Source organism: Oryza sativa, chromosome 11, assembly GCF_034140825.1.
Source record: "Oryza sativa Japonica Group chromosome 11, ASM3414082v1".
Classification (NCBI taxonomy): Eukaryota; Viridiplantae; Streptophyta; class Magnoliopsida; order Poales; family Poaceae; genus Oryza; species Oryza sativa.
The window spans coordinates 4,497,543-4,507,575 of record NC_089045.1 but is presented as its reverse complement, the minus strand read 5'-3'; the positions used below and the strand labels follow the sequence as shown (position 1 = coordinate 4,507,575).

At 48.3% G+C, this 10,033-nt stretch overlaps 2 protein-coding genes across 2 annotated transcripts; both read right to left on the bottom strand.

The window, feature by feature from the left end:
• Positions 1–726: 726 nt before the first annotated feature.
• Positions 727–4,015, bottom strand: LOC107279546 (heat shock cognate 70 kDa protein-like). Its single transcript, XM_066305421.1, has 3 exons — positions 3,763–4,015; positions 1,075–2,572; positions 727–928 (listed from the first exon to the last, which is right to left on the bottom strand). The coding sequence occupies exons 1-3, from the start codon at positions 4,013–4,015 to the stop codon at positions 895–897; spliced, it is 1,785 nt and encodes a 594-aa protein (XP_066161518.1). The 3' UTR covers positions 727–894.
• A 2,466-nt stretch (positions 4,016–6,481) lies between these two features.
• On the bottom strand, positions 6,482–9,565 carry LOC4349971 (heat shock cognate 70 kDa protein). The gene is made up of 3 exons (XM_015762463.2): positions 9,281–9,565; positions 6,995–8,456; positions 6,482–6,725 (listed from the first exon to the last, which is right to left on the bottom strand). Exons 1-3 carry the CDS (start codon positions 9,516–9,518, stop codon positions 6,692–6,694), a joined length of 1,734 nt encoding a protein of 577 aa, XP_015617949.1. The 5' UTR covers positions 9,519–9,565; the 3' UTR covers positions 6,482–6,691.
• Positions 9,566–10,033: the final 468 nt, after the last annotated feature.

Below are 10,033 nucleotides of genomic sequence, written 5' to 3'. Positions count from 1 at the left end.
GGATGGCAATGGCAATGATAATTCTTGGATCATGGCAGCTAGGACGTTGCAGAGTCCACGTTTAGTTCCCTTGGACAGCTTCGATTTGCAGTTGCTTGATCCGCTTCATCTTGTACCTCTCGGCCTCCAGAGCCATCCGCTCGATTTCCTCCTTGTTCAGCCTGCCACTGCGGTTACTGATGATGATGTTGTTCTTCCGCCCGGTGTCCTTGTCCTCTGCAGTAACGTTCAAGACGCCATTGCCATCAATGTCGAAGGTGACATCGAAATGGGGTACGCCCATAGGCGCCGGGGGGATGCCGAATAGTCGGAACTCGCCAAGCAGATTGTTGACAGCATCCTCTTCGCTCTCTCACAGGCTGTCCTCAATCTCCTTAACGCCTTCTGGTTGCTTTCAATGTCCATCGATCGACCCATGTTTCCGCTTGAACTCTCGCAGGGAGTAATTCACCAAATCGTTGTCGAAATCCGCTCCACCGAGGTGAGTGTCACCGGCGGTGGCCTTCACCTCGAAGAGCCGGCCCATGTCAGTGTTGACCCCCGGATCGATGTTAAGGAGGGAAACATCGAAGGTGCCGCCACCGAGATCAAACACGAGCACCGCCGGGCTCCAAAATAGTTCCATGCCGGTTGCAGGCTGTTGCTGCAACTGCAGCATCTACAACTACAATGCCAATTGCAACTAAAGCGGCTCTTACGGCTCCATCAAATTAACACACATCAGTATAACATCATCTTCCACATAAGCTGAATTAGGTAATCATGTATATAGAACAAGATTAAGTTTAGCAAAAAAAAATTACTACAGTAACACAAATTGTTCCCCAACACTTGAATTAATTAATTAGTTCGATTGCCAGATGCAAAGACATCCAGCTAGCAGGGTGCAGAAGATTACTCCAAGATCACCAGGTTCCCAGAATTTATCCTGCAGAAATACATGCATACGTACATACATGCCAAACCAAAAGTTACCGTGACAGAATTAGCACAAAGCATGGATGGATGCATTTTGCAAACAAAAATTAAACCAAGACGGTAGTACATATGACATGATTTTTTTACTACACTTACTGGAGCGATGATCTGGTGCGCTTGCGCTTCCGGTTGTAGCTCCTGGCCTCCCGCGACATGCGCTCGACGTCCTCCTTCTTCAGCCGCCCACTGTGGTTGGTGATGGTGATGCTGTTCTTCCTCCCCGTGCCCATGTCCTCCGCGGACACGTGCAGGACGCCGTTGGCATCAATCTCTAAGGTTTCATCGATACGGGCTACGCCGGCGGGCGCCGGGGTGATGCCGGAGAGAACGAACTCGCCGAGCAGGTAGTTGTTCTTGGTGCTCGCGCTCTCGCCCTCGAACACCTTGATGCTCACGCTGGTCTGCATGTCGCGGTGGGTGGTGTAGCGCTGCGTGTTCTTGGCCGGAATGAAGGTGTTCCTCGGGATCACGACGCTCATTGTATGATCATTTTCATCATAGATCTCGACACCTAGCGAGAAGGGCGTGATGTCGCGCAGGATCATCGCCTTCTTCTTGTCGTCGGCGTCGTCGGCGTCGCCGTTGAGGATGGAGGCCTGGATGGCGGCGCCGTACGCGACGGCCTCGTCGGGGTTGACGCTGTGGCGGAGCTTCTTCTCCTGGAAGAAGTCGTGGAGCATGCTCTGCAGCTTGGGGATGCGGCTGGAGCCTCCCACGAGCACGACGTCGTGCACGTCGCCCTTGTCCATCTTGGCGTCCTCGAGGCACTTCTCCACGGCCTTGACGCACCTGCCGAAGAGCTCCTTGTTGAGCTCCTCGAACCGGGACCGGCTCATCTTGGCGCAGAAGTCGACGCCGTCGTGGAGCGAGTCGACCTCGATGCTGGTCTGCGCCGTGAAGGACAGCAACCTCTTGGCTCTCTCGCACGCCGACCTCAGCCTCCGGATCGCCTTCTGGTTGCTCCTGATGCCTTCTTCCGCCACGTCGTGCTTCCGGATGAACTCGTTGATGCAGTGGTTCACCATCGCGTTGTCGAAGTCGGCGCCGCCGAGGTGAGTGTCGCCGGCGACGGCCTTCACCTCGAACTCGAAGCTGCTGCCATTATCGCCGCTGTTGCTGTTGTTGCCCGGACGACCAATGTTAAGGAGGGAGACGTCGAGGGTTCCGCCACCGAGATCAAAGATGAGCACCGTCCTCACAGCTGCACCGCCGCCGCTGGCCGGCGGTGGCGGCATCTTGTCGAGGCCGTAGGCGATGGCGGCGGCGGAGGGCTCGTTGATGATGCGCATGACATTGAGGCCGGCGATGGCGGCGGCGTCGAGGGTGGCCTCGCGCTGGGCGTTGTTGAAGTAGACGGGGACGGTGATGACGGCGTCCGTGACCGGCTCGCCGAGGTAGGCCACGGCGGCGTCCCTCAACTTGGAGAGCACCATGGCGGAGATCTCCTCGGGCACAAACTGCATCTCCTTGCCCTCATGCTGCACCACGATCGTCGGCCTGTCGTCAGGGCCAGCGACGACTTTGAACGGCCAAAGCTTGATGTCCTCTTGTACAGATTTGCTGCTGAACCGGCGGCCAATCAGTCGCTTCGCTTCTGCAATAATTTTAAGTCATGTAAGCAATTGGGTGAAACAAAAATAGCCTAGTTCCAGTAATAATTTAAGTATAATACTCCCTCCGTATTTTAATGTATGACGCCGTTGACTTTTTAACCAACGTTTGACCATTCGTCTTATTCAAATTTTTTATACAAATACAAAAATACTTATTTCATGCTTAAAGAACATTGATGATAAATCAAGTCACAATAAAATAAATGATAATCAAATAATTTTTTTAAATAAGATAAAAGGTTAAACGTTTGTTAAAAAGTCAACGGCGTTATACATTAAAATATGGAGGAAGTATTTATTGTATGGTACAAAATGTAGTTGCATATGTGAAAATGTAGTACGACTTTGTATACACAAATCCCCTAGGGCTGTGTTTAGATCCAAAATTTGGATCCAAACTTCAGTCATTTTCCATCACATCAACCTGTCATATACACACAACTTTTTAGTCACATCATCTTCAATTTCAACCAAAATCCAAACTTCCCCCTCAACTAAACACAGCCCTATAGATGTGAAGTGGAGCAGATGTGCTTACAAGGTACTCCCTCCGTCCCAAAAAAGACAAACCCTGGTTTCCGTGCCCAACGTTTGACCGTACGTCTTATTTGAAAAAATTTTAAAAAAAAAATTAAAAAGACAAGTCACGCATAAAATATTAATCATGTTTTATCATCTAACAACAATAAAAATATGAATTATAAAAAAATTTCTTATAAGACAAAGTTGGACACGCAAACCCAGGGTTTGCCTTTTTTTTGGGACAGAGGGAGTAGTAAGCAATAATAATGCGGTAACCAAATCAGCCAGATCCACTCATCAAGTGTATTGAGGTAATATATATTTTTATTTGGCCGTCATATCCCTTGCTTGTTCACAAATTAATCGAACATGTCAAAAATCTGAAGGGACATCTCACATCCAAGTCCAACAAACCAAATAAACCCCTAAATTTATAGGGAAGGGTTTTCTTGGCCGGAGTATATATGAACAGGAAATATGAACACCATTAACAGGAAAAAAACACACACGAAGAAGTATGAACAGGCAGCGAGAGAAATTCAGAGGCCCTTGCACATAGCAGTACAAGTTCATGCTGGTCCTTGGAAGATGGAAGAAAAATAACAAGAAGCTAGCATAGCAGTATAAACGAGTGAGTGTGTTTTATGACCGAAGATGGTGTTGGTGGGGTTGAGGGCGGCCTGATTCTCGGCGGCGTCGCCGACGAACCTGTCGTCGGCGGTGAAGGCGACGCAGGAGGGGGTGATGCGGTTGCCCTGGTCGTTGGTGATGACCTCGCTGCGGTTGTGCCGCCTCACCGCCGCGCACGAGTAGGTCGTCCCGAGGTCGATGCCGATCGCCGGGCCTCCGCCACCGCCGCCGTCGCCGCCGCCGCCCTTCTTGCTGGTGTTGGAGGCCGCCATCGTCTGATCTCCGCAATCAGAGGCGTTTGGGTCAAATGGGACGAGGAACGAACCGTCCTCTTCAAGGACCATAGTCCATGATGTAGGCCCCACCTGTGAGGGCTCCACGTCCCTTGTCAGAGGAGCTGCGTCCCCTTTCCACGGCTCAATGAAGTTGAGAAATCTATCAATTAATATATATTTCGGTGGCTTTTGCTCTTGAATTTTCTATTTATTACTCCCTCCATCCCATAATATAAGGGATTATTCCCTTTTGGGTGAGATTAAGGTTAGTAACAAAATACTATAATACCTCTATTAAATGATATTTGCTTGTGGTGAGTAGGTAATTGCGAGGTTAAAGTAGGTAGAAATTTGAATTGGAGTTAATGGATATAACAAGTAGTACATCAAAATCCTATATATTGTGGGATAATAAGAGGCAAAATCCCTTATATTATAAAATGGAGAGGGTATATATTTCATCAGTCTATTAATAGAGAACTCTCCCGTCTTTGAAATTTCATTTAATAGGATAAAAAAAGTATAAACCCGTTGTGGTTAATCTGTGAGTTCACGTAGAAATTAAGAAAATTTATAAATACAATGAATTCGAGTGCAAATGTCTTACATAGGTGTTTACAGGGGCAGTGTGTGCGGCTGTGCACGTGTTTATCGGGGTGAGCTTGTGCGTGTTGTGAGCATCTACATTTGTTCAATGTTTTAAAAAAAGTGTATTGAAAAGAGGCCAAGTTGAAATTACTCCACCATGTTGATCGCAGAAAAAAAAATATTTTCATTGATAGATCATGATGGAACCAAATTACAATGGTGAAGATCTAATGCTCTCTTTTGTTTCTTCATATGTGACACCATTGACTTTTGAACCTATGTTTAACCATTCATGTTATTAAAATATTGTCTAATTACCATTTATTTCATTGTAACTTATTTTATAATTACAGAATTTTTAAACATGACTTATATGTTTGCTAGGTTTCAGGTGAACCTTCAACCTACCATCCTAGTTTTGGGTAAGGAGGAAGAAAGTGCGGATGAACACACCGGTGACGGTGACCTTCCTGACGGTGGCTGCAGCAATGGCTAGGTCCTCTTTTTTTTGGCAACGGTGAAGTCCTCTTCTCCGTCGTTGGCATCACATGAAGAGGTTATAATTTAGGGTTTCAGGATAGGAGAGGGGCTTTGGAGGTGGAAGAGGAGGGTGTCCCTAGCACTAGAGAGATGACCGTGGGTGGCGGTCAACCCAGCAGCGATGGGTGGGTGGCAAGGTAGTGGGGGGCACCGTAGGTGCTGTGAGGATGTAGACCGGGGATGGGTAGGGCCAGCGGTGGGGGCAAATGAGACCATCGGGTTAGGAGGTGCGGACGGCAGCGACAAACCCAATGAAGTGAGCTACTGAAGATGGAGAACATGAGGGGAGGTGGGAAATGCCACAACATCCTAGGCTTGTGCAGACGGGAGTGGGAAGTGAGGAGTGGATGGAGAGGCTAGTCTAGCAGGGCTGACCGGCGCCGTCTTCTAGAGGGGTGCGGTGTTTTGGTGAGCACCAAGGCAGTGAGGCCGTGAGTGGCAGCGTAGCATTGAGGCCATGGCGGCGGTCGAAAGTCGAAACATACCAATCATTGCTACCTCGATTGTATTGACACACGAGAGACGATGGAAGAACATACTACATCCGTTCCAAAATATAACAATTTTTTACTATGAATCTGGGCATACGTGTCCATATTAATAGCCAAAAGTTGTTACATTTTGGATCGTAGGGAGTACCAAGGAATATATCTGTAGTGAGAGAGGAAAATTAAGTAGGGAACAGCTCGTGTGAAATCAACCACTAGTGAACGACCTCGCCACACTGTCCAACCTCTCTCGACTCGGCTCCACTCATAAAAATGTTAATGACTCGCCACACTGTCCAACTTCACTCGACTCGGCTGGACTCAAAAAAATGTTAATGAGCTAGCTCGACTTGTGACGTGGTATATATATATATATATCATTACTCACAAAGTTGTGCTGTAAGTTAATTTACGACCTTTTGTTATCTTTGACTATGAACAGTGGACTTGTATTTGACTCATTTCAGTAAACGAATAAAAGATCATTTAAGTAAACGAATAAAAGTTCAAACTTGATCCTACTTTGTGATCAGATCACATGTGGCTAAACTGTCAACGAAATATAATGGAGCCGCCGCCTATCACTCCCTAGCACTATAAAACGGGAGAAACAAAACATGGCTCGTGTGGGTTGAGAAACACACATATTTCCTCCACTCCTCAAAACACTAATACACTAATAGCGTTGGTGAGTTTGATCATCTTATCGCCGGTGTTCAGTTGCTGCGCCCTCAATCTTGCCGATGTTCTGCATCACCGGCGCCCTGCACCTACCCGACCAGCGAAGCTGCCTATATATTTTGCGCATGCCAGTTCCTGGCTATTTCTGCTACGACTACAATCTACAAACGCCAAATGCGACTTAAGATTAATTATGGCTCCATCAAACACACGTCAGTATGCCATCATCTTCCGCATTAGCTCATTTAGATAAGTAGTCACTAGACCTAGATTAGTTTTAGCAAAAAAATTTAGTAGCACAAACTTTTCCCCGTCATTGAAATCAGTTCGATGGGCAGATGTAAGACATCCAGCAAGCAGGTGCAGAAGCAGAACATCATTGAAAGATCACCAGGTTCCCAGAAGTTATCCTGCAGATACAAACATAGAGATGATTTGCCAAACCAAAAAGTCACAGACAGCACTAGTATGATTTGCTTAAATTAAAACCAAACCAAGACAACAATAATAATGTACTTCCTCCGTTTCATAATATAAGTCATTCTAGCAATTTCCACATTCATATTAATATTAATGAATCTAGATAGATATATATGTTTAGATTCATTAGCATCAATATGAATATAAAAAATGTTAGAATGACTTACATTGTGAAACGGAGGGAGTATGATTTACTTACGCTAGAGATGATCTGGTCCTGTTGTAGCTCCTGGCCTCCCGCGCCATGCGTTCGACGTCCTCCTTCTTCAGCCGGCCGCTGTGGTTGGTAATGGCGATGTTGTTCTTGCTCCCAGTGCCCATGTCCTTCGCGGACACGTGCAGGACGCCATTGGCGTCGAACTCGAACGTGACGTCGATCTGGGGCACTCCCCTGGGCGCCGGGAGGATGCCGGACAGCACAAACTTGCCGAGCAGGTTGTTGCGGAGGATGCTCGCGCTCTCTCCTTCGAACACATTGATGCTCACGGCGATCTGATTGTCGAATATGGTGGAGTAACGCCGCACGTTCTTGGTCGGGATGAAGGTGTTCCTCGGGATCACGACGCTCATCGTGTGATCGAGACCGACCTCGATCCCCAGCGAGAGGGGCGTGATGTCGCGCAGGATCATCACCTGCTTCTTGTCGTCGGCTTCGTCGGCGTCGCCGTTGAGGACGGAGGCCTGGATGGCGGCGCCGTACGCGACGGCCTCGTCGGGGTTGACGTTCCTGCGGAGCTTTTTCTCGTCGAAGAAGTCGTGGATCATGCTCTGCAGCTTGGGGATGCGGCTGGAGCCGCCCACGAGCACGACGTCGTCCACGGCGTTCTTGTCCATCTTGGCGTCCTCGAGGCACTTCTTCACGGCCTTGACGCACTTGCCGAAGAGCTCCTTGTTCAGCTCCTCGAACCGGGACCGGCTCATCTTGCCGCAGAAGTCGATGCCGTCGTGAAGCGAGTCGACCTCGATGCTGGCAAGCGTCGTGAAAGACAGCATCCTCTTGGCTCTCTCGCACGCGGTCCTCAGCCTCCTGATCGCCTTCTGGTTGCTCCAGATGCCTTCTGCTGCCACGCCGTGCTTCCTGATGAACTCGTTGATGCAGTGCTTCACAATCGCGTTGTTGAAGTCGGCGCCGCCGAGGTGAGTGTCGCCGGCGACGGCCTTCACCTCGAACTCGAAGCTGCCGCTGTCGCTGCTGTTGTTGTTGCCCGGACGACCAATGTTAAGGAGGGAGACATCCAGGGTGCCGCCACCAAGATCAAAGATGAGCACCATCCTCCCTGCACCGCCGCTGGCCGGCGGCATCTTGTCGAGGCCATAGGCGAGGGCGGCGGCGGAGGGCTCGTTGATGATGCGCATGACGTTGAGGCCAGCGATGGTGGCGGCGTCGAGGGTGGCCTCGCGCTGGGCGTTGTTGAAGTAGACGGGGACGGTGATGACGGCGTCCGTGACCGGCTCGCCGAGGTAGGCCACGGCGGCGTCCCTCAGCTTGGAGAGCACCATGGCGGAGATCTCCTCGGGGACGAACTGCTTCTCCTTGCCCTCATGGCGGACCACGATCGTTGGCCGGTCGTCACGGCCAGCAATGACTTTGAAAGGCCAAAGCTTGATGTCCTCTTGTACAGACTTATCGCTGAACCGGCGGCCGATCAGTCGCTTCACTTCTGCAATAATTCAAGTCATGTTAAGAATTTGGGTGAAACATAAATCAATAATTTAAGTCATGTTAAGCAATTGAGTGAAACATAAATAGCCTAGTTCCAGTAATTTATAATGTTTATAGTATAGAAAAGATAGGAGCTATTTTTGGTCAATTAGTCAAATTCAGTTAAACTTTGGCCGAGTTTAGATCCAAATTTTTTCTTCAAACTTTCAATTTTTCCATCACATCAAAACTTTTGTACACACACAAACTTTCAACTTTTCCATCGTATCATTTCAATTTCAACTAAACTTCCAATTTCGGCGTGAACTAAACACACCCTCTTTTAAAATTTCTGACCAAAGAAGTGCCGAAAAGACCGAAATTTCAGGAATTTTGGAAGAACCGAAATGACCGAAATCAAAATAGGCCTGGTTTTGAAGTGGATCGAGTAGATGTGTGTACAATATAAGCAATACTAATAATTTGGAAAAAAAATCAGCCAGATCCATTCATCTGGTATATTCAGGTAGTAATTCTTTTTCGGCCGCCATATCTTTTGCAAGCCCACAAATTAATCGAACATATGAAAAATCTGCACGGGCATCTCACATCCAACCTCATCCACCAAACCAAACACAACCTTAGTTTAAAAGGAAGGTTTTTCTTGGCCGGAGCATTCCATTAACAAAAGGTAAAAAAAAAACCGCAGAAGCATGAACAGGCAGCGAGAGAAATTCAGAGGCCCTGCACATAGCAGTACTAGTTCGTGCTAGTTCTTGGAAGATGGAAGAAAAATAACAAGAAGCTAGCATAGCAGTATAAAGGAGTGAATGTTTTTCTGACCGAAGATGGTGTTGGTGGGGTTGAGCGCGGCCTGATTCTCGGCGGCGTCGCCGACGAACCGGTCGGCGGCGGTGAAGGCGACGCAGGAGGGGGTGATGCGGTTGCCCTGGTCGTTGGTGATGGCCTCGCTGCGGTAGCGCCGCCTCACGGCCACGCACGAGTAGGTCGTCCCGAGGTCGATGCCGATCGCCGGGCCGCCGCCGCCGCCGCCCTTCTTGGTGGTGTTGGAGGCCGCCATCTGATGTCCCTCCGCACCGCAATCAGAGGGCGTTTGGGGTTTAGGTCAAATGGAAGGAGGAACGAACCGTCCTCTTCACGGATGAGGCTCCTTTCCGAGGGACGTGGGCCATAGCCCATGATGTAGGCCCCACCTGTCAGGCTCCACGTCCCTTGTCAGAGGAGGTGCGTGCCTGCGTCCCCTTTTCACGGCTCAACGAAGGCAGTCGGTGAAATGGTGAAATGTAAATTTTTGGGTGTCACATTGAACGTTTGATCGGATGTTGAAAGTTGTTTTTGATACGAATGAAAAAAACTAGTTTTATAACTCGTCTGGAAACCACGGGATGAATATTTTGAGCCTAATTAAGACGTCATTAGCACATGTGGGTTACTATAGCACTTATGGCTAATCATAGATTTATTAGGCTCAAAAGATTCGTCTTACGATTTACATGCAAACTGTGCAATTAGTTTTTATTTTTATCTATATTTAATGCTCCATACATGTGTACAAAGATTCGATGTGATGTTTTT